Source organism: Mesoplodon mirus, assembly GCF_964341445.2.
Source record: "Mesoplodon mirus genome assembly, chromosome: 4".
Taxonomy (NCBI): domain Eukaryota; kingdom Metazoa; phylum Chordata; class Mammalia; order Artiodactyla; family Ziphiidae; genus Mesoplodon; species Mesoplodon mirus.
The window spans coordinates 60,848,651-60,874,151 of record NC_138979.1 but is presented as its reverse complement, the minus strand read 5'-3'; the positions used below and the strand labels follow the sequence as shown (position 1 = coordinate 60,874,151).

The following is a 25,501-nucleotide window of genomic DNA, read 5'->3' as shown; positions in this document are numbered from 1 at the left end:
GAGGATCTATGCTTTAAGATTTGTTTCTCCATGAAGCCCAATACATTTCCATGTATATTTCCCTACTCAAGTATTATTTATATAACAGTAGGCAGTTTGCCATCAAATAGGAATTCTCTTCAAGATCTTTACTGGTTAATTCCAAGTCCAAATGTTCATTTATCAAACTCAATCTTTATATAAGAATTAATCAGAAAACTATTCCATGCCTTCTTGATTAGTAGAGGACACTAAGACAGGGTGATTAACTTAATGCAACCCAGTAATGAGTCCCTGAAAGTCAGGCTAAATGAAGAATATACTCTTAAATGCCTATATGGAAAAAAAAGACAATATTTCAGAGGACTACAGGTTTTTAAAAAAATCTTTATGCATTCTATAACAGGCTAGAACAGAAAGACTTAAAATATTTCAGAAGTTTCTTTTCCCAGTGAATAAGTGGTGCTGATTCCTATAATAACATATTTTATGAATTTCTATTACAACATTCATAGGCATGGAAATTCATTTTATGCATTATATTTTATTATAGTAGTGTTGGCTAAAATACCACAGTGTTCATAGACAGGAAATGACCAAAAATAACCCAGCTTCACTGCATGCATCCAATGTAAGCAAAGAAAACATTACACCAAGTACTTTCCCATTTCTGGCAAGGGAAAGAAACCTGTAGTATGTCACTTTACTACAGATATGTCCCAAGTACAGTGAACAGTGAAATCATTAATGGGATATACCAAAGTTTTACAGAATTTCTTCTGTTTATGTGCCTGTAATTTTTTCATGGATACTTATTTCCAGGCGTTTAGTTACACACCCACAAGCCAAAGGTCACAGACATTGTAACACAAGAATTAGCCACTTTTTTGGCATTATGAAATACTAAAGACTATAAATGGGATTGTTGAAAATGGAAAATCTTATGAAGCATTAAAAAACAAATTGGAACCCTAAGGAAGAGACTTTGTGGCCCTCTGACTAGCTTTCTACCTTCAGAGAGAGCCAGGCTTATATCATTCCCAAGAGATGAAATTTAATTATATTTTTAAAGACTTACAGAGAATGTAGTAATATAACTACTAATATTTAAAATGTTTCACTTTGTGCTTTCAGATAAAAAAGTAGACAGAATGAGCACATGTGTTTGAAACCTCTCCCTCTAAGGCCCCATTAAAGTAACTGAAATGTTATACAAACACAATAACAAGTAAAAAGGAAAGGGGGAGACAATCTTCAGCAAGAAGTTTCAACAAATTTCTGGAAGCTGGAAAGTGAAGAATTTTGAGTGAGGAAGAAGGACAAAGGAAGCCATAGCTTTGAATATGAACTGGAGACAAGAACAAAGATGGTAGCCAAGCTGCCCAGTAGAACTTTGGAAAGGAAAGAACAGAGATATGATGGAAGATGGGAATGAGAAGTGAGGGAGGGGCATTAATTGAAGATCTGCAAAAGGACCCTACTACCTACTTCTCCCACTGCCAATAAAACAGTCAGAGGGGCATTGCAGTTCAGTGGAAAAAGGAAAGAATACTCAATAAATAACACTGGGGCAACTGGTTATTCCTAAGGGGAAAAACAAATTTGACATCAGCCTCAAACTTAAAAACCAATTCCAAGTGTAATAAAGAATAAAATATGATAGGCAAAATTTTAAACCTTTAGGAAGACAAAATGGGAGAATATTTTTATAATCTCAATGTAGTAAAAGATTTTTCCCCTTAAACACAATCCAAATGGGTAAACCATAAAAGAAGAGATAATACATATTGGTATCTTCAAAATATAAATGACATTTAAAGTCAAAGAAATATATGATATTGCTTAGGGGGGAAGCAGAGAGTGGAAAGAGGGCCCAGGACCAAACTCAGAGGAATTCTACCATCTGGAGGTTGAGAGGATAGAATTACTTGAGGATATGAAAAAGACACATAATCCAAGTAAAAAGCAAAGGCTACTAGTAATATGATGTAAAATAATAAACTGTAAACAATGGTCCAAAAGGAAATAATGAGACTAAATTAGGTCAGGGACATAGAAAGCTTCAATAAGAGTGAATTCTATTCAAAAGATAAAAACAGAAATTCAAAGAAATTGGAATGTGGTAAAGGCAGCATAAATTTCTTTGTTAAACAAACAAACAAAAACAACACAACAAAACAGGCCATCAGAAACCCCAGATAAAAAGAAACTATGTAAGAAAGGCACGGCTCAAATACGAAGCAAACTGAAGTGTGGCATGGTTTTGAACAAACTTTGAAGTGTAATCTTGGAATCTGATGCTAGGACTAGTCTCCTTGAATGGTTTAGGAGGCAGAAAATGAGATATAATCATAGTATACTACTTAACTCTCAAGTAAAAAATAGTTACATGATAGTTATATAATCACAGAAATTTAAACACTTTACCAGTTTTCAAACTTTAGATGCTACCAATTGACAAATGTTTTGGTTACAGAACAGATAAAAATGATACTGATCTTGAAATGTAAAAGAATAGCTCATAGAATACAGCAAAATTAGCATATCAAAGGAGAGAAACTCCATCCCTACAGAAGGCAACAAATACGATAGCACAAACTGTCAAAATCAACTTTTTCAGAATTCTGGAGTCTAAAAAAAATTACAACAACCAGGAGAATGACTAATGAAGGAAAAAAGTGCTGAATTTTACTAAGAGAGTTCTGTGGCATTTTAACTTACCCTGCTACCATTCCCCACTCCCCAGCTCAGTGGCAGCCTTGAAGGTGACAGTCCACATTCCTTGTGTAGGTTGCCGGTACCAGAGGAAGCCATACATACCTTATTATCAAAAAAATTGTTGTTATGTGTTTTGACACGTCTAATAGCTCCCCAAAGGATCAGCTCAAGGGATTGCCTTTGTTTTCCTGACTCAGAGCTTCCTCATGGCTGAGGTGGCTTCCCGGGCAGCATTTTTCAAAAGTGTTTTTTTTTTTTCCTTAAACAAATGTATTTATTTATTAATTTTTGGCTGCATTGGGTCTTTAGTTGTGGCGTACGGGCTTAGTTGCTCCGTGGCATGTGGGATCTTCTGGGCTCAGGGCTCGAACTCTTGTCCCCTTCATTGGCAGGCGGATTCTTAAACACTGCACCACCAGGGAAGCCCTCAAAAGTATTTAAAGGCAAAAACATATTTAGCTGCTGCCACATGGGCAAACATAGACAGACCAAAAAGACTGAGAAACAAGAGTCTGGGGAAGAAGATACTTAGGGAAAGAGGGACTTTGAGAAGCTCCTGTGTATTCCAGGGAATCTAGAGGGAAACATTTATGTCCACATTTATGTTCAGAAAAGACCTGAGAGGACCCTAAACAATCACCTCCAACTGTGGAAAGACAAAGAGAGATTCCTGAAAGCAACAAGAGAGAAATGACTAGTCTTGTAAAAGGAATTCTCAATAAGAGTAATAGCCAACTTCTCATCAGAAACCAAGCAAGGCAGAAGGCAGTGGGATGACACACCTAAAGTGCTGAAAGAAAAGAAAAAAACTGTTAACCAAGAATTCTATATCCAGCAAAACTGTACTTCAAAACTCAGGGAAAAATTAAGACATTTCTAGATAAACAAAAACTGTGAGAGTTCATTGCTAGTACACCTGCCCTTTAAGAAATGCTAAAAGTCCTTTAGATTGAAATGAAAGGACCCTAGACAATAACTCAAAGTCACATGAAGAAATAAAGAATACTGGAAAAAGTAATTACACAGATAAATATAGAAGCCGGTGTTACTGTATTTTTGGTTGGTAACTCCTCTTTTTTCCTATATGATTTAATAGACAAATGCATAAAATAATAACTATAAATCTATGCTAATGTCCACACAATGTATAAGGATGAAATCTGTGATAACAGCAACATAGAGGGGTGTGGAGATATATAAGAACAAAGTGTGTGTATATTATTGCAACTAAGTTGGTATTAATGCAAACTAAAATGTTATACATTAAGATGTTAATTGTAATCCTCAGGGTAACAACTAAGAAAAAAAATACAAAATACACAGTAAAAGGAATGAGAAGGGAATTAAAATGTTACACTAAAAAATCAAACACAAAAGAAGAAAGCAATGGAGGAACTGAGGAACAAAGAAGATATACAAGTAGAAAAAAAATAGCAAAATGACCAAAGTAAGACCTTTCTCATTAGGATCTGATAGATTAAATTCTCCAACTAAAAGGCAGATATTAGCAGAATGGATTTTAAGAAAATGATTCAACTATATGTTTTCTACAAAATTAAAAGATACAAATAGATTGAAATTGAAAGGAAGGAAAAAGATATTCAAAGCAAATGGTAACCAAAAGAGATGTTATACAAGAAATTGTCACAGGAGACATGCAAGAGACATAGAAGGACATTTTATATTGATAAAAGGGTCAATTCATCAAGAACACATAAAAATTATACACATATATGCACTTAACACCTAAAATATATGAAGTAAAAACTGACAGAACTGAAGGGAGAAAGCCATAAATCTAAAGCCCAATGATATAGTTTTAATTTTATATAGTTCTAGCCAAGTAAAATTATATTTTGACATTTAAGTAATATTAAATAAAGCTTCAGGGCAATATAAGTGATATATCTGTTATACAAATCATCACTTAATTAGAATTTTAATTCTTGTTTCCTTATTTTTCTAGCTAAAAGATCTGAGAAACTCTACCATGTGGATACCCAAGCGAGCTGAAGGAGGTACATTGATCAATATAAATTAATCTTATAACTAAAATTGTAAAAGTATATTTGTCTTTAAAATATATGTCAAACTCTTTAACTCCAGTAAACTTCCAACATATTATTCTAATTCCTCTTCAATGACTTTATTGCATTCTTCACATATGGAAAGCTTAAAGAATACTGGCTGAAAACTTGAAATAAAAGCTATATTATATTTAGTTTGAAATGTGTTTCAGAATTTGGTTTGGTCATTAGATACCTGTGCATCAAGTGAAACAAAATTGCAGTGCATTCTACCTTTGATTTTTAGGTTTTATTTTGAAATTATATATATGTGTTTTTAAATTATAAATAAAATATGAAGATATATATGCTTTATATTCCCCTTATTTACTTGATTCTAGTATGCCTTCTTGAGAGGAAAAGAAACATGTGAAGTCTAGAAAGCGTCCTCAGATTTGCTCATAAATCAAGGGATATGTGTTATCTGACCAATGTGTCATAGAAGAAAGAGGCTGTGAGCCACTGGAATAGACAGATATTATAGAACACAACTGGAGTAACTATTCAGATTTTATGCCGAATTGCTTAATACTACTAGTTAAGGAGTAAGGATTTGTGATAGCTACTGGGGAAACAACAGAGGTTAAGACAATCAGGATTCTTTTCCTTGAGAAGCTTACATTCTAGTGGGGAAGACAGTTATGAAACAATGAATTACCCACTATTTATTTAATTATGGTCATGATAAGTGCTAACAAGGGCAAGAGCAGAGTACTGGGAGAAAAGAAGGTATCTGATCTAGCCTAGTCTCCGGGAATTCGTTAGGGAAGGCTTTTCAGGGGAAGTGAGGTTTAAATTTAAGACCTCCAGGCTGAGTTGTAGTTAGCCAGGGTAGGGTGAGGGAAGTAGGGCAGGGGAGAATACAGCTGTTTGTAAGAGAAGCGTTCTGAAGCAGGAAGTAACTGAACTGGAAACCACTGAGGCTGCAGCACAAGAATAAAGCGGCTGATGGTGTGGGATACAATAGGTGAGGTGGGTAGAGGGTCTCATAGGTTATATTAAGTAATCTAGATTTATTCCTATGAAAAATAAGAAACTACTGAAGGGTTTTTAAATTAGGGCTCAGCTTATATTTTCAATATTTCCATCTTAACTTTTAAAACCTACTGCTAATTTCAGTAGGTTTTTTTAAGAAAACTATCTTAAAATAATTATATGTCAAATGTTTCCCTGTTTCTGCTCCAAATTCAGTTCTCCAGAGATACTAGTATCTGGAAAGAATACCGTTGCATACCCTGTTTCCTCTGGAAATGCAGAGATGGTGCTTCCATCGTTCTGACAGTGGTCCTGAGAGTCTGAATCTTTTCTATCTTGGTTTGTAGCAGCATTGGTAATTCGATGTTGTTGCAAGTCCCACTTCCGAGCTACGTTGTTAATTGTTAACCTTTTCTTCTCCTATGAAAAAGTTCATTGGGACAAGAATTACATGATGCAATTTTTGTAGCAGGAGAGTCCAAGGAGCATATTGTTTGTACTACTTATCACACCTTTAAAAGGAGTCTGTTACTTAAAAGTAGCTACCAAATATGTATTCTAAAACACAGTATAAGTGGCCTTTATTTAACCTATGCAATCAACCATCTTAACGATGCTCTATCATCCTTAACAAATTATATACAAACAATAATTACTTCCATTGGAGATAAGAAAATTCACTATTTGAACGTTTAATTCCACAGAAATTTATATATCAAGTATTATGTGAAGTTTTAATTAGACAGAAAATTATGCCTTTGCGTTTAAACACAGCAAGAAAAAACTAATGATATTTTAATTTTCCTACTCAATAATTATGGCAAATATTATGGAATACATTGGGGGGGAAGGGAGGAAGGAGAGAGACTGATCAATGTTCCAAGCTTCACAGCATAAATTACAATGTCTGAAAATTAATAATCATACATAGACTATTAAATGAAATTGTACTAGGCTGAAATATTTCTAGATAACTAGTAGCATCCTAGATTATCCATTATCAAAAGTTAACATTTTTAAATGGCATATTGATTAAATCAGAGTGCTAAAAATGGACACTTACCCTTTTCTCTTTACTAAGAGAACAATCATCCAGTGAAAAATCATCTGTGGATATTGATTCACCTGCTCTCTTTGGAGCCAGTGAAGGCTGTTAGGAAGATTCTTTGCCCATTCCCTCAGTGCATTCACACATGCAGAATACTTATGTTTAGTTCCACCTCTTTGCCTGTCTAAAATTTTAGATGTAGAAATGGCATTGGATAGGAATGAAAAGTGGTGACAAAGCTTAATTAAAACTAAACATTTTAAAAGTTCTATTTCTGCATTTAAAAATGTTTTTAGCATGGGTTCTTTTTTCTATTGCTTGGAATTTCAAATTTGTTTATATAATTAAATGGGTTATACTTAATATGTATATACTTCTGAACCTTTTTGACATTTTATGTATGTCCTTCTTATCTAAAGCAAGTAGGAATCTGCCATTCTACTATAAATTTTTCCCCCAAATCTATGATAAAAAGGCACCTTACCTTAAAGAATTCTATTTCAGTTATTTGCAGATGACTGGGACAAACCAATTCTTAATCTAAGCAATACCACTATTTTTACTCAGTACTAAGGCTACTTTGAAAGAGGCAGGGGCAGTGAGTAAACGGAGGATGGCTATCATGCTGGCTCCATGCATTTGGTTTTCTGGCTGACTTAGAGTCGGCAAAAATAAATATTCTAAATGAGGTAGATATAGCGATGCTTAGAAAAAAGGCACAAAAGTTTACACCATTGAGTATGCTAACGAATTTATAACAAGAAACTCTGAAAATGCAAACACTTTCCTACACCAATCCCAAAGTTAAGCTTTCTTTAATTGGGTTATTAAAATCAGATCAACACCAGGTTGACTAACAAAATGGATATTTTCATTGAGGCCAAGAAAAGGGAAGTCATATTTTAAAACAAGAGTGCAGTCTGGGGTCAGGTGGGGATTGCTGGTTGGCCAGGGGGCCAAACAAGGGCTCTAGGTGTCTGTGGAGCAAAAAGAAGAGGAGCAAAAGAAAGCCTAGAGATTCTGTAAGGCAAACGGGGGTACACCCCAAAAATTTCATGCTCAAAGATCATGGATGCATTTGGCATATATTAGTACAATCATGACTATAGTTAGACGGCAATTTGCCAAGTCTGTGTTAAAGTGACAATTATTTTAGAAGATGCCAACTTTCAGTTTCTGCCACTTGAGTCTAGTCTTTATAGTCCAAGCAATACCACACCAGTATATCCCATAACTATCACTTCCATTCATTTCCAAGTTTGAAAAGAAAATAGCAAGATAGAAAAGCGATAAGGCTGAAGATATAGGTCCATACACTCTTCCTGTCCCTCTATAACCACCCATCCCATTTTCTTAATGATCAATATGTGTTGTCACATGAAACAATCTCCAGTAAATGCTGAGGGTCTTTGATATCATGACCCTGAATCTGAGCTAGAGCTAGAATTCCTGATTTCCTATACTTTTCCTCTTACTAAAAAATTTTAAAACTAAATAACCCTCATAATTAAAGAGTCCTATTTAGCAACTTCAATAGAAGCATTAGGTATTTTTTGAAGTTTTCATAAAAATTTTCCAAACATCTAAGAAACATGTTAGCTAAAAATTTAATGGCATATTTCCAAAAATACTGATGGTTACAAGCAGCTGAATTGGGTATAAAACAAAAAATGTTCAGTTCAAAGATGGAGTCAAGTGCGATTTGTTGCCTATACTAGGTTCTACTTACACTGGAAGCCTTAGAGTTAAATCACCAGTAACAGCAAGTGAGAAAATTTTAGCATACTGAGTAACAGTTCTAATTACTTTTGAAGTAGCAGCCTGGAGCTGAGAGGGCTTGGGACCAAGTTTGTTTTGTTTTGTTTTGTTTGTTAATTTTGGAGTAGTTTTCATAGAGTAAAACACACATGTTCAAGTGTACTCTTTGATCAGTTTTGACAAATGGGTATATCTGTTAACTCATAACATTTCCATCACCCCAGTAAGTTCCCTAAGATACAACTTTGTATCCCTATTAGTCATTTTTTAAAATTCTGAATGCCATTTTAATTTTAAAAAGAAAAGCACCTACACAAGACAAGAATGAGTAATGGTAATTGGGGTGATATCCTTAGTTTCAGAACATAGTAGAATCATAATAAGAAATATAAACTTTAAGCTGTCTTTATTTATTATACTTTGTTATGTTAATATAAAATATTTTTAAAGAAAACATTTTAAGGAAATTAACATCTGATATGTTAAATAATTTAAAACCAGTTTAAAAAAACCTTTAATTCCTATACTCCTCAAAACCTTTACCACCTCTATATCAGAAAAGCTAATGGAGAAATTTTTTAAATGCAAAAAGCCATCATTAAAAAAAAACCCATGTAGCAGAGCTCATTAAAATATATCATTAAAGATGACAGTCTACTACAGCGGTTTCCAAAACGAAATGCACATGCCATGAGGATACACATGGTGATGTACTGGTGTGGAAAAAATTATAACTTGTTATATTTATTTTTAATCTCTTTTACAATTTCTATCTTTTTTTTTTTTTTTTTTTTTTTTTTTTTGCGGTACACGGGCCTCTCGCTGCTGTGGCCTCTCCCGCTGTGGAGCACAGGCTCCGGATGCGCAGGCTCAGCGGCCATGGCTTCACGGGCCCAGCCGCTCCACGGCATGTGCGATCCTCCCGGACCGGGGCACGAATCCGTGTCCCCTGCATAGGCAGGCGGACTCTCAACCACTGCGCCACCAGGGAAGCCCTACAATTTCTATCTTTTGCATGTGTTTTATAATGCACATTATATTGTATTTCAGAAGTACAAGTTTGTTTATAGGTAGTAACTTATAAAAGTTTTAAGGGTGTTTGTTTATTAAAAACACTATTGATAGGAATGAAAAATTTACAGTTTGGAAACTACTTTTCTAGCTGATTAGCTAGCTAGCTTCAGTGTGTGTGAGTGCATGTGCACATATATGAATGTAGACATCACAGAAAATACCTTAAGCAAAGACTGCTTTTGACTTTCTCGCTTCTTCTCTTCCTCTTTTTTGGCTACAACAGATGCCATACGCCTTTCTTCTTCCTAAAAGAAAAATGTAAAAAAGTACTATTAAGTTTTTAACCTTTTTTATGCTAAATATCTTCAGTTCTCCAAGTCTGATTTTCTTTGTGAGAGACATACTACTTGCTAATAGAAAATATGCCCTCAAAGAAAAAGTTAGTATGTTCCTCTTTATTTTCTTCTTCCGTCTTAATTCTAAAAGAAACCTGTACATTCTTAACTCTGCTCCGCACTCTTGATGTGAGATAAACCTAACTAATACAAGAAAGAAAAAAGAATGAGAAGAGAAAAAAGAAAGGGGAAGCAGGTTTGTATAATTTTCTTTGTACTGTAGTTCCACATGGAGAGACTTAACAAACTTGCTAACATGAAGATAAAAAGGATAAAAATTACACTCCTAACAATCTTTATTTAATCTATGGTTGCAAATCAGAGGGTTTTTTAAATGACAAAACAGCTGTGAAAGCTTTTAAAAACTCTCCATTGATATTAATAAATTATTCTCCATTAATATCATTACTTTTACTTTGTTTTTAAGTTGATTTGGCCAGTCTAATTTCTTCCATTCTAAAAACTATGAAATAATATTACTGTAATAACATTACAGTTTAGAAAAAAAAATTTTTAATCAGTCATAATCCTAACACCCTAACTCAAATATTATCATTTCTGTATCACCTTACAATACTCACTATGAGCAAATTTTTAAATGTTGCAATCTGTATACACAATCTGAATCATGTTTTTTTCCCTCTGAAGATTGGCAAATTTTAATAAAGTAAATTATAACCATGTAAGTTTTAATTTTTATTACCAAAAGATTTGTAGGCATTCAAAATGATGTCACAATTTGAGAAAACAATTTCTTCATAAAAGACAAACTTGAAAATATCTTCAGTGATAGAAAATTTAAAAAGTAATTCAGTACATTTGAAGGAGAACTTTTTAAGAAATAAAAAATTACAAAAACTGATATGAAAAATTTAATGGAGGTGGGTTGAAGAGCAGATTTTACACAGCTGAAGAGAGAATCAGTCAACTGGAAAACAGGTCAGAAGAAATTTTCCTGTATGCTTTCATACTAGCCTATACTTGCCAATCACAGCACTTAACCTGTTTCATTTAAATTATTTCTGGTACTATCTCTCCCCTTTCCTGCAAATAGCTCCATGAAGGTATGGACCATGTCAGCTCCCCATTACACAGTAGATATTCAATAAACATATATTCAAGGAATGAATTATTGAATGTACATCTCTATACATCTATTCAATAATTTCCTAAAACTGAAACTACTAAATCAAGTGGTAGACATATTTCTAGGCCTTTTGATATGTTTGCAAATTGCCCTCCATACATGTAGTACTAATTGACACTTCTACCAGAAGCTAACATTTGATTAAAATATAATGGATAGTCATAAGAGTTGTTCGCCAAATATTCCTGTGTCTTCCCACATCCTGGCCACATTGTGAGACAGCACTTCATGCCCTTTTGAAGTTAGGTGAGGTCATGTGACTTGCTTTGGCCAATGTCATATGAACAAAAGTGACATGTGTTTACTTTTGGGTGGAACATTTCAGACAATGATGACATAGCTATTCTCTCTCTCACCTCTACTGTAGAATTTGCAAAGCTCCAGAGGTTGGGTACTTTGAAGGCCTTGGTCCTGGAATGAGGACAACACAGAGTAAAGTTCCCAGATCACATACTATGGGCAGACTGACAGTATGAGCATGAAATAAATTTTGTGGATTTAATCCACTGAGGTTAGAGAAGTTGTTACTGTAATATAATCTAGCCTATTCTGATCAGTATATACATTATATTAGAATTAAGGAAGGTCAAAGAGATCACAAATATCTATTCTAGGGTGTGAGCCATTACAAATGCTTCTGAAAACAAAGAAAGGACCTAGACTAAAGAAGTAAATAAAAAATGCATAAAGAGAAAATATCATGGAGTTAAAAAGGAAAGTAGAATGCATCTCCTGTAAAACTCTAATTTTAGAAATGAGGAAATGAATACTCTGAGAAGTTTAGTAAATTATACAAGGTCACACAGCTAGTGACAAAGCCAGGATCAGGACAAGAAATGATTTGTGAGAAATGCAGTTTGTATTTTTATAATAAGGATATATTTAAATGTGTCTTACTGATTTTAGAGAGATGGAAAAAGTGAGGTCAGAATTTAGTAGCAATCTGTCATATGATTTAGTTGCTTTAAAGGGAATGAAAATTTATGTGATTTTTGATGAATTTAAAGTATATTTTATGGACGGAGACCTTCAAGATGGTGGAGGAGTAAGACATGGAGATCACCTTCCTTCCCACAGATACATCAGAAATACAACTACATGTGGAACAACTCCTACAGAACACTTACTGATGCTGGCAGAAGACCTCAGACTTCCCAAAAGGCAAGAAACTCCCCAAGTACCTGGGGAGGGCAAAAGAAAAAAGAAAAAACAGAGACAAAAGAATAGGGACAAGACCTGCACCTCTGGGAGGGAGCTGTGAAGGAGGAAAAGTTTCCACACACTGGAAAGCCCCTTCACTGGCGAAGACCGGGGGTGGCTGAGGGGAAGCTTTGGAGCCATGGAGTAGAGCACAGCAACAGGGGTGCGGAGGGCAAAGCGGAGAGATTCCCGCACAGAGGATCGGTGCCAACCAGCACTCACCAGCCTCAGGGGCTTGTCTGCTCACCCGCTGGGGTGGGTGGGGGCTGGGAGCTGAGGCTACAGCTTCGGAGGTCAGATCCTAGGGAGAGGACAGGGGTTGCCTGCATGAACACAGCCTGAAGGGTGCTAGTGCATGACAGCTAGCCAAGAGGGACTCCGGGAAAAAGTCTGGAACTGCCCAAGAGTCAAGAGACGATTGTTTCAGGGTGCGCTAGGAGAGGGGATTCAGAGCACCACCTAAACGAGCTCCAGAGATGGGAGCAAGGCGTGGCTATCAGCGCGGACACCAGAGATGGGCATGAAATGCTAAGGCTGCTGCTGCAGCCACCAAGAAGCCTGTGTGCAAGCACAGGTCACTATCCACACCTCCTCTCCCGGGAGCCGGTGCAGCCTGCCACTGCCAGGGTCCTGTGATCCAGGGACAGCCTCCGCGGGAGAACACATGGCATGCCTCAGGCTGTTGCAACGTCACGCCGGCCTCCGCCACAACAGGCTCGCCGCGCATTCCGTTCCCCGACCACCCCCTGGCCTGAGTGAGCCAGAGCCCCTCCTCAGCTGCTACTTTAACCCCATCCTGTCTGAAAGAAGAACAGATGCCCTCAGGTGACCTACACACAGAGGCGGGGTCAAAACCAAAGCTGAACCCCAGGAGCTGTGCAAAGAGAAAGGGAAATTTCTCCCAACAGCCTCAGGAGCAGCAGATTAAATCTCCACAATCAACTTGATGTACCCTGAATCTGTGGAATACCTGAATAGACAAGGAATCATCCTATAATTGAGGGGGTGGACGTTGGGAGCAACTGTAGACTTGGGGTTTGCCTTCTATATCTAATTTGTTTTTGGTTTTATGTTTTTCTTAGTTTAGTATATAGAGTTTATTATCATTGGTATATTTGTTTATTGATTTGGTTGCTCTCTTCCTCTTTTTTAAATATATATATATGTACATATATATATATATATATATATATATTTGCTTTTTCTCTTTTTGTGAGTGTGTATGTGTATGCTTCTTTGTGTGATTTTTGTCTGTATAGCTCTGCTTTTACCATTTGTCCTAGGGTTCTATCTGTCCTTTTTTTTTTCTTCTTTTTTTATTAGTATACTTTTTAGTGCTTGCTATCACTGGTGGATTTGCTTTTGTTTTCTGCTTTGGTTGCTCTCTTCTTTCTTTCTTTTTTTTCTCTTTTTTATTACTTTTTAATTTTTCTTTATTTTTAATAATTACTTTTTATTTTAATAACTTTATTTTATTTTTTCTTTCTTTCTTTCTTATTTTCTCCCTTCTTTTCTGAGCTGTGTGGCTGACAGGGTTTTGGGGCTCCAGCTGGGTGTCAGGCCTGTGCCTCTGAAGTGGGAGAGCCGAGTTCAGGTCATTGGTCCACCAGAGACCTCCTGGCTCCACAAAATATCAAATGGCGACTGCTCTCACAGAGATCTCCATCTCAATGCTAAGACCCAGCTCCACTCAACAACCAGCAAGTTACAGTGCTGGACACCCTGTGCCAAACAACTGGCAAGACAGGAACACAACCCCACCCATTAGCACAGAGGCTGCCTAAAATAAAAATAAAGTCACAGACACCCCAAAACACAGCACCGGATGTAGTCCTGCTCACCAGAAAGACAAAATCCAGCCTCATCCACCAGAACACAGGCACTAGTCCCCTCCACCAGGAAGCCTACACAAACCACTGAACTAACCTTAGCCACTGGGGGTAGACACCAAAAACGACGGGAACTATGAACATGCAGCCTGCAACAAGGAGACACCAAACACAGTAAGTTAAGCAAAATGAGAAGACAGAGAAACACACAGCAGATGAAGGAGCAAGGTAAAAACCCAACAGATCACACAAATGAAGAGGAAATAGGCAGTCTACCTGAAAAAGAATTCAGAGTAATAATAGTAAAGATGATCCAAAATCTTGGAAATAAAATGGAGAAAATAAAAGAAACGTGTAACAAGGACCTATAACAACTAAAGAGCAAACAAACAATGATGAACAACACAATAAATGAAATTAAAAATTCTCAAGAAGGAATCAATAGCAGAATAACTGAGGCGGAAGAACAGATAAGTGACCTGGAAGATAAAAAACTGGAAATAATTACCGCAGAGCAGAATAAAGAAAAAAAGAAAGAAAAGAACTGAGAAGAGTCTCAGAGACCTCTGGGACAACATTAAACGCACCAACATATGAATTATAGAGGACCCAGAAGAAGAGGAGAAAAAGAAAGGTACTGAGAAACTAACTGAAGAGATTAGAGTCGAAAACATCCCTAATATGGGAAAGGAAATAGTCGATCAACTCCAGGCAGTGCAGAGAGTCCCATACAGGAAAAATCCAGGGAGAAACATGCCAAGACCCATATTAATCAAACTATCAAAAATTAAATACAAAGAAAAATATTAAAAGCAGCAAGGGAAAAACAACAAATAACATACAAGGGAATCCCCATAAGGTTAACAGCTGATCTTTCAGCAGAAACTCTGCAAGCCAAAAGGGAGTGGCAGGACATATTTGATGAAAGGGGAAAAGCCTACAACCAAGATTCCTCTACCCAGCAAGAATCTCATTTAGATTCGGCAGAAAATTAAAAGCTTTACAGACAAGCAAAAGCTAAGAGAATTCAGCACCACTAAAGCAGCTTTACAACAAATGCTAAAGTAACTTCTCTAGGCAGGAAACACAAAAGAAGGAAAAGACCTACAATAACAAATCCAAAACAATTAACAAAATGGTAATAGGAACATACATATCGATAATTACCTTAAATGTAAATGGATTAAATGCTCCCACCAAGACATAGACTGACTGAATGGATACAGAAAGAAGACCCGTATATATGCTGTCTACACACGACCCACTTCAGACCTAGTGACACATACAGACTGAAAATAGGGGATGGAAAAAGATGTTCCATGCAAATGGAAATCAAAAGATAGCTGAAGTGGCAACTCTCATGTCAGACAAAAACAGACTTTAAAATAAAGACTATTCCAAGAGACAAAGAAGAACACTACATAATGATCAAGGGGTCAATCCAAGAAGAAGATATAACAATTTTAAATGTTTATGCACTCAACATAGGAGCACCTCAATATGTAAGGCAAATGTTGACAGCCATAAGAGGGGAAGTCGACAGTAACACAACCATAGTAGGGGACTTTAACACCCCACTTTCACCAATGGACAGATCATCCAAAATGAAAATAAATAAGGAAACACAAGCTTTAAATGATACATTAAACAAGAAGAACTTAATCGATATTTATAGGACATTCCATCCAAAAACAACAGAATACACTTTCTTCTCAAGTGCTCATGGAACGTTCTCCAGGATAGATCATATCTTGGGTCACAAACCAAGCCTTGGGAAATTTAAGAAAATTGAAATCGTATCAAGCATCTTTTCCAACCACAACACTATGAGAGTAGATATCAATTACAGGAAAAAATCTAAAAAATATAAACACATGTAGGCTAAACAATACACTACTAAATAACCAAGAGATCACTGAAGAAATCAAAGAGGAAATCAAAACATATCTGGAAAAAATTGACAATGACAACACGACGACCCAAAACCTATGGGATGCAGCAAAAGCAGTTCTAAGAGGGAAGTTTATAGCAATACAATCCTACCTCAGGATACAAGAAACATCTCAAATAAACAACCTAAACTTACACCTAAAGCAATTAGAGAAAGGAGAACAAAATAACCCCAAAGTTAGCAGAAGGAAGGAAATAATAAAGATCACATCAGAAATAAATGAAAAAGAAATGAAGGAAACAATAACAAAGATCAATAAAACTAAAAGCTTGTTCTTTGAGAAGATAAACAAAATTGATAAAGCATTAGCCAGACTCATCAGGAAAAAAAGGGAGAAGACTCAAATCAATAGAAGTAGAAATGAAAAAGGAGAAGTAACAACAGACACTGCAGAAAAACAAAGGATCATGAGAGATGACTACAAGCAACTATATGCTGATAAAGTGGACAACCTGGAAGAAATGAACAAATTCTCAGAGAAGCACAACCTTCCGAGACTGAACCAGGAAGAAAGAGAAAATATAAACAGACCAATCACAAGCACTGAAATTGAGACTGTGATTAATAATCTTCCAACAAACAAAAGCCCAGGGCCAGATGGCTTCACAGGTGAATTCTATCAAACATTTAGAGACAAGCTCACACCTATGCTTCTCAACCTCTTCCAAAATATAGCAGAGGGAGAAAAACTCCCAAATTCATTCTATGAGGCCACCATCACCCTGATACCAAAACCAGACAAAGATGTCTCAAAAGAAAACTACAGGCCAATATTACTGATGAACATATATGCAAAATCCTCAACTAAATACTAGCAAAGAGAATCCAACAGCACATTAAAAGGATCATACACCATGATCAAGTGGGGTTTATCCCAGGAATGCAAGGATTTTTCAATATACACATATTAATCAATGTGATACACCATATTAACAAACTGAAGGAGAAAAATCGTATCATGATCTCAATAGATGCAGAGAAAGCTTTCAACAAAATTCAACACCCATTTATGATAAAAACTCTGCAGAAAGTAGGCATAGAGGGAACTTACCTCAACATAATAAAGGCCATGTGGGACAACCCCACAGCCAACATCGTACTCAGTGTGAAAAACTGAAACCATTTCCTCTAAGATCAGGAACAAACAAGGCTGTCCAGTCTCAGCACTATTATTCAACACAGTTTTGGAAGTTTTAGCCACAGCAATCAGAGAAGAAAAAGAAATAAAAGGAATCCAAATCAGAAAAAAAGAAGTAAAGTTGTCACTGTTAGCAGATGACATGACACTATACATAGAGAATCCTAAAGATGCTACCAGAAAACTACTAGAGCTAATCAATGAATCTGGTAAAGTAGCAGCATACAAAAGTAATGCACAGAAATCTCTAGCATTCCTATACACTAACGATGAAAAATCTTAAAGAGAAATTAAGGAAACACTCCCATTTACCACTGCAACAAAAAGAATAAAATACCTAGGAATAAACCTACCTAGGGAGACAAAAGACCTGTATGCAGAAAACTACAAGACACTGATGAAAGAAATTAAAGATGATACAAATAGATGGAGAGATATACCATGTTCTTGGATTGGAAGAATCAACATTGTGAAAATGACTACACTACCCAAAGCAATCTACAGATTCAATGCAATCCCTATCAAACTACCAGTGGCATTTCTCACAGAACTAGAACAAGAAAGTGCACAATTTGTATGGAAACACAAAAGACCCTGAATAGCCAAAGCAATCTTGAGAACGAAAAATGGAGCTGGGGGAATCAGGCTCCCTGACTTCAGACTATACTACAAAGCTGCAGTAATCAAGACAGTATGGTACTGGCACAAAAACAGAAAGATAGATCAATGGAACAGGATAGAAAGCCCAGAGATAAACCCACACACATATGGTCACCTTATCTTTGATAAAGGAGGCAGGAATGTACAGTGGAGAAAAGACAGCCTCTTCAATAAGTGGTGCTGGGAAAACTGGACAGGGACATGTAAAAGTATGAGATTAGATCACTCCCTAACACCATACACAAAAATAAGCTCAAAATGGATTAAAGACCTAAATGTAAGCCCAGAAACCATCAAACTCTTAGAGGAAAACATAGGCAGAACACTCTATGACATAAATCACAGCAAGATCCTTTTTGACCCACCTCCTAGAGAAATGGAAATAGAGACAAAAATAAACACATGGGACCTAATGAAACTTAAAAGCTTTTGCACAGCAAAGGAAACCATAAACAAGACCAAAAGACAACCCTCAGAATGGGAGAAAATATTTGCAAATGAAGCAACTGACAAAGGATTAATCTCCAAAATTTATAAGCAGCTCATGCAGCTCAATAACAAAAAAACAAATAACCCAATCCAAAAATGGGCAGAAGACCTAAATAGACAGTTCTCCACAGAAGATATACAGACTGCCAACAAACACATGAAAGAATGCTCAACATTTTTAATCATTAGAGAAATGCAAATCAAAACTACAATGAGATATCATCTCACACCAGTCAGAATGGCCATCAAAAAATTTACAAACAATAAATGCTGGAGAGGGTGTGGAAAAAAGGGAACACTCTTGCACTGCTGGTGGGAATGTGAATTGGTACAGCCACTATGGAGAAAAGTATGGAGGTTCCTTAAAAAACTACAAATAGAACTACCATATGACCCAGCAATCCCACTACTGGGCATATACCCTGAGAAAACCATAATTCAAAAAGAGTCATGTAGCACAATGTTCATTGCAGCACTATTTACAATAGCCAGGAGATGGAAGCAACCTAAGTGTCCATCGACAGATGAATGGATAAAGAAGATGTGGCACATATATACAAGAATATTACTCAGCCATAAAATGAAATGAAATTGAGTTATTTGTAGTGAGGTGGATGGACCTAGGGTCTGTCATACAGAGTGAAGTAAGTCAGAAAGAGAAAAACCAGTACCGTATGCTCACACATATATATGGAATGTAAAAAAAAAAAAAAAGGTTCTGAAGAACCTTGGGGTAGGACAGGAATAAAGATGCAGTTGTAGAGAATGGACTTCAGGACATGGGGGGGTGTAAGGGTACGCTGGGACGAAGTGAGAGAGTAGCATAGACTTATAAATACTACGAAATGTAAAATAGATAGCTAGTGGGAAGCAGCCACATAGCACAGGGAGATCAGCTTGGTGCTTTGTGACCACCTAGAGGGGTGGGATAGGGAGGGTGGGAGGGAGATGCAAGAGGGAGGAGATATGGGGATATATGTATATGTATAGCTGATTCACTTTATTATAAAGCAGAAATGAACACACCATTGTAAAGTAATTATACTGCACTAAAGATTTTAAATAAATAAATAAAGTATATTTTACAATTTGGAAAATAGTTATTCTTAATATTTAAAGGCTGAATAGAGGTAATGAGGAAAAATAAACTAAAATTGAAATTCAGAACCTTGATTACTAGCTTTATAAAATAGCTGGATTAATAAGCCTATTAAACTCTTGCTCAGTCGATGTTGATTTAGTACCTATTAAGTATAACCTGTTTCAGAAAAAAACTTTTTAAAAGAACAAAATATATTGATGTTCAATTGTTGACTCATGTATTGAATGTGAACTAGAAACAGATTGGTTATTCAAAGAGCAATTTTAAACAGTACTAGAAACTGTATGGATCACGTACTAAACATACTTAAGAGACAGTTTCATCAGATTTTCAAAAAGAATTTGAGCTTCTATTAAAGGCAGTACGACTTTAAAAGAAAAGCTAAACCTAGGAAAACTGTATATATGCCAAATCTATTCAAATATTGAGTGTTTTAAAAAACTTATATATCTGATGACTATATTTCAGCCCAAATAATTATAGAGTAACTAAACTTAGAAACAAAAATAAACCTCTAATTGTAAAGATAAGCTATAAATCTGTTGGTAAGAAGGAAAAAAATTGTAAAATTCTGGCATCTTCATGATAATTAGTCCAACTTCTGGGACAAAAGCCATATCCTTTATGTAACAAAAGAAACGGATCTATCTGGGACTAAAAATATACATACACTTTTTTCCTTACTTCAGTTTGTCGTGAAGACCCAATACAGAAATGATTTCTAATTAATTAGGAAGTGCAGTGATTTAATAGGTGTTTAATAACTTAGAATATGTTGTTAGCAGCTTATTGAGGCTCTAAAACAATGCATATATTATATGAGAAGACATTTTGCTGCAAATAAATAGTAGCAGTCCTAATATAGGCAGCAATTTATTATGTGGAATTTTAAAAACAATGGCAATGTGAGGTTTTAACCATATACTTTAGAATAGTTATACAAAACATTGTTTTCCTTGACTACACTAAATATTAAAAGATCTAAAATTACAGAGTTTTGTCTAGAAGAGAATGGCCCATATTTTTCATTCAATCTTTTTTTTTTACAGAGAAAACTGATTTCCCAGGGTCATAGTTAATGTCAGAGTGAAGATTAGAAGACATGTCACCTGACTTCTCCTGGCCCATGGATAATAGCTATATTATACTTTGGTGGGGAGGGGAGCCAGAACAGGCTAGGTTATACTGTCATAACAACTTTAAAACTCATACTAGCTTACAATAAGAAAATTTTATTTCTCGATCATGCAAAGAACATTGCAACTGTTCTCTATGTAGTGGCTAAGTATTCCTGGGTACTATGACCTGATGGCATGTTCGACTCAATGTATGATTCCACAATGACCACTGCATGGGAGAAAAGCATGGAAAATCTCACTTTAGCTTTTAAATGCTTCTGTCTGAAAATTATGTACATTACTTCTGCTCACATTTCATTAGCCAAAGCAAGCTGCATGACCACGTTTAACTCCAAGGGAATGGGAAATATCATCTTTCCACCTGTTAAAAAGAGGAGGAGAACCAGAACGCATCGGTGAGCCTTAGTAATGGCTACCACAACAGGAAACTCACCTCTATCTCAGATAGGCTACTGCATTTTTTGGAGGGCAAATTGTAAACAAGTTCATATGAAGCCAACTAAATGTGAGTTTGAGGTGAAAACTTTAGACACTGTGTCCATTTCAGAACTGTGAGAATAGCACCTGCATTCACAAAATACTGCCTTGGAAATAAAAAATTCTGGGAGGCGGAATTTTCTATACAATGGTCCTTCTTCTAGCCCCTCCAAATGTGTCTATTCTCTCCTTTTCTGGACAGTTGTAAAAATATTTGAAGACTACTGTAATATCTTCTCCTTTGTCAACGAATTGTGCCAGGTTCTCTGGAAATACTTCCAGTTTGTGATCACCCTTCTAAAACTAATAGTTCAGGTGTAATTTGACCATTAAAGAAAAAAAGGGGACTATTGTCCAGTTTTCTGAATTCTCTATTTCTATAAATGAATATTGTTTAAAACCATATTAACTTCTAACAATCATATCTCATAATTAACTCAATTTGAACTTATCGATTCCAATGCAAGTCGTTTTCAAATATGCTAAGTCTCATTTCCCAAAACACTGCATTTGGCTGAGAATTGTTGTTTGTTGTTGTGAAGTAAAGCCCAGAATTTTCTATTTCTCTCTTTTTATCTTGCTAAATTCTGCTTATATTTATAGACTAGAAGTCGGCAAACTTTTTCTGTAAAGGGCCAGATGGTAAATATTTTAAGCTTTGTGATCCATATAAAATCCCTATTGCATACTCTTTTTCTTTTTTCACAATGCTTCACAAATATAAAAACCATTCATAGCTTGAGGGCTGTAAAAAGAAAAAAACAGGCTGTGGGATGGATTTGGCCCACAGACTGTAGTTTGCCAAACCTTGTTTTAGATTATTGAGCTACTTTTGGATTCTGATTTGATCAACCAGTACATCAGGATCTCTACCTTTTCCAGGTTGTCATTTACGTATTTTATCAGAATAATATAAATGTTCTCAACTAGTCAACATTCAAAAATGTTGAAGAGAATAAGCTTGAGGAAAAAGCCTCACAGCACGCCAGTACAGATTTCTCTGCAGGCTGGCGTTAATCCATTACTTTCTGTTCCGTAGGTATACCTGAATCGCAAATCCACTTAACCATGTTGTCATACAACTTACTCAACGCACTATCATAAAAGACTCTGTCCAATGTTTTGCTTAAATAACAAAACACTGTCTCTCTATAGCACTCTTCTGAGAGGGTCTGTTTATAATATTTAAAATAGTAACCTAATTTTGTACGGCACAAATTGTTTTTTGTGAACTAATGCTGCCTCCTGCTGATCAATTCCTTAAGTACTCACAACCCATCTTCTAATAATCCAATTTAGATTTCTTTCATAATCTACATTTAAGTTTACTGTCACAATATTTTTTCTTTCCATGATAAAAAGACAGATGAGTTCATCTTATCTTTCAGCTACTCTACTATCCTATACCGCTTCCCAGATATAACTTTCAAAGGCCCAGCAATTTATTCACTACACTTACCCATTGCTCTAGATCGAAGATTGGCAAATTCTACCCCACAGGCCAAATCCAGTATGCCACCTTTTTTTTTGTAAAAAAAGTTTTATTGGAACAGATCCATGCTCACTCATTTATGTATTGGCCATGCCTGCTTTCACATCACAATGAGAGTGTTGAATAGTTTTCAACAGAGACTGTATAGCCCCAAAACCCTAAAATATTTACTAACAGGCCCTTTACATATAAAGTTTGCCAGCCCCTGATCTAAATGGGTCTGGACTCAAACTTTTTATTCACCTATCCTAGGCTTTACTTTCACTTTATTAATATTTATTTCTTCTCTTTACTGACTAAAAGCCATTCTTCTTAACAGAGATAACAAAAGCAAAATAGGAATTGAGGCCAGGAAGCCATATTATCTTTTGATATCATATTATCTCTTGCCATTCCTCTGGATCAGACCCCCAGAAGCTCTTACCCTGACTAACCTCCCTGCTTCTCACTTTATCACCCATCCTATCCTCCACAATTCATCCTCTGGGCTGCTACTCAGATAAACTTTTCAATAGACTAATCCAATTTAAGTATCTTAAAACTCTTTAAGGATTTCCTATGTTCAACACAAAAATCTAAACTCTTTCCTATGGCATAAAATGCCCTTCATGACTCAGCCCTTGCTGGTCATACATCCTTTTCCTCTTGCTGTTCTCCCCCATGTACAGTCAGTGCTCAGCCATGTTGAACTGCTATCAGTTGCTGTATTCTCACACCCGTCTGCATTTTGCTCACCTTCTCTCTCCCTGGAACACTTTCCACTGATACATCCTCCTTCTTCTTTGCCCCTCGTCAAGTCTCAGGTCAAGTATTTTCTCCTTTGGAACTTTTCCTGTTTCTCCAGTAGACATAGGTGGGCTTTGCTCTTTGATATCATCGTGCCGCGTGTGCGTGTGTGTGTGTGTGTGTGTGTGTGTGTATAAACATATACATATCTATTGATCGAGCTCATCTAACTAGCTTGTCATTTTGCATTATAATCTGGCTGCATGCCTGCCTCTGTACTTGACTGTAAGTAACTTGAGGGTCTGAATTATGATTCTGATCTTGTCATCTCTAGAGTCTAATACATATCCCAGTGCAGAAACTTCAGTTCAAGGTGCCTAAGAATGTCTCAGGAATTTTTTCATGGTGACTTTAGGTCAAAAGAAATATGTTACAGCTCTGTTTACTAAGTAGTTAGTAAACAACTTAATAAGTATTCATGTTCTAGCAACTTAGTAGCCATTTGAAAAAATAATACTTTTAAATTAAAGAAAAAATACCATTCTTGAATAACCACAATTACTTACTAATGAAATGTGTGTGTCTGTAAGGCATTACACAAGTTCTCAAACACTAGAATTAGATTGGACACTGTCACCTTCATTTCCTGCTCTATACTGATTTTGGCATGGTATTTGCTTTTATCGCAACCACTGAAAGGTCAGCTTTGCCAGGATATAATGCCATAGAGAGAAATATACTGTGACCTAATGTTGAAATGGTAAACTACCTTAAGCTAGTAATTTTCTCAGTGTCTCACAGATATAAAATATCATTGTGTTTTGCTTGAAAATTATAAATATTCCACAGTGCCCCTCTGAGTTCATTGCAGTATCCTTGGCATGCCGTTTGGGGAACCATAGCCCCAGTGCATAGAAGTTCATTAAATATTTGTGTAATCCACCCCAGCTAGAATGTCCATATGGTAAATTACATAAAACTTAATCAAAAGATATCTTTAAAGAGAAAATAGTTATAGAACTGGTATCAGCAAAATTTGCCAGCCAGGTGGTAAATATTTTAGGGTTGTAGGCCATATAGTTTCTTTAACAACTGTTCAATTCTGCCACTGTAGCATCAAAGCAGATATAAATAATATATAAATGTATGGATATGACTGTGTTCTAACACAACTTTATTTACAAAAACAGGTGGCCTGCTCATGGGCTAGTGTTTGTCAACACTAGCCCATGTTGGCAAATTAATAGAAAGTCTTTTAAAAGGTATATTCTTTCCAAACTAAAGTTTCTAAAAAGGTATAAACAAAAGGTGAGACAGAACACCATGAGTCTATACCAATATGAATAAGTTAATAAATTGAAATTTTTATGAGGTATGGAATTTTGTGACTTATTATAAGAAATATATATTTGGTCTTCATCCCAGTTTCTGGTTCACAGCTCCCAAAACCCTAGGAATTTCCTAAGTGTGGAGAGTGATAAAGGTGTCTTTTGTTTTGTTAACGAGGTGACTTTGGACCCCATCTAAGGATGGAGGCTGGTTGCCAGGAGAACCAACCAGGCAATTAGAGGGTTGGAACTTTCCATCCCACTCCCAGACCTCCACGGAGAGAAGAGGAGTTGGAGGTTGAATCGACTGCCAATGGCTGGGCTTCCCTGGTGGCGCAGTGGTTAAGAATCCGCCTGCCAATGCAGGGGATATGGGTTCGAGCCCTGGTCTGGGAAGATCCCACGTGCCACGGAACAACTAAGCCCATGCACCACAACTACTGAGTCTGCGCTCTAGAGCCCGTGAACCACAACTACTGAGCCCATGTGCCACAACTACTGAAGCCCGCGTGCCTAGAGCCCGTGCTCCGCAACAAGAGAAGCTGCCGCAATGAGAAGCCCACGCACCGCAATGAAGAGTAGCCTCTGCTCGCCACAACTAGAGAAAGCCCACGCACAGCAACAAAGACCCAACGCAGCCAAAAATAAATAAATAAATTTATATTAAAAAAAGACATTGCCAATGACCGATGATATAATCAATCATGACTATGTAATGAAGCCTCCACAAAAACTCCAAAGGGACAGGTTCAGAGAGCTTTGGGGCTGGTGAAACCTAGAGATTTGGGGAGAGTGGTGTGCTTAGAAGCTCCGTGTCCCTTCCCACATACCTTGCCCTATGCATCTTTTCCATCTGGCTGTTCCTGAGTT

At 36.3% G+C, this 25,501-nt stretch overlaps 1 protein-coding gene across 3 annotated transcripts in view; it reads right to left on the bottom strand.

Annotated features, from left to right (window-relative positions):
* The window catches only part of LRRC49 (leucine rich repeat containing 49), a 129,927-nt gene that overhangs the window by 23,863 nt on the left and 80,563 nt on the right, over positions 1 to 25,501 (bottom strand). For all 3 annotated transcript variants that reach the window (XM_082618513.1, XM_082618511.1, XM_082618512.1), the window contains 2 exons: positions 9,780 to 9,863; positions 5,998 to 6,158 (listed from right to left, as the gene is read on the bottom strand). In XM_082618513.1, the coding sequence (XP_082474639.1) occupies positions 5,998 to 6,158; positions 9,780 to 9,863 (245 nt within the window). The remainder of the gene's footprint in view (positions 1 to 5,997; positions 6,159 to 9,779; positions 9,864 to 25,501) is intronic.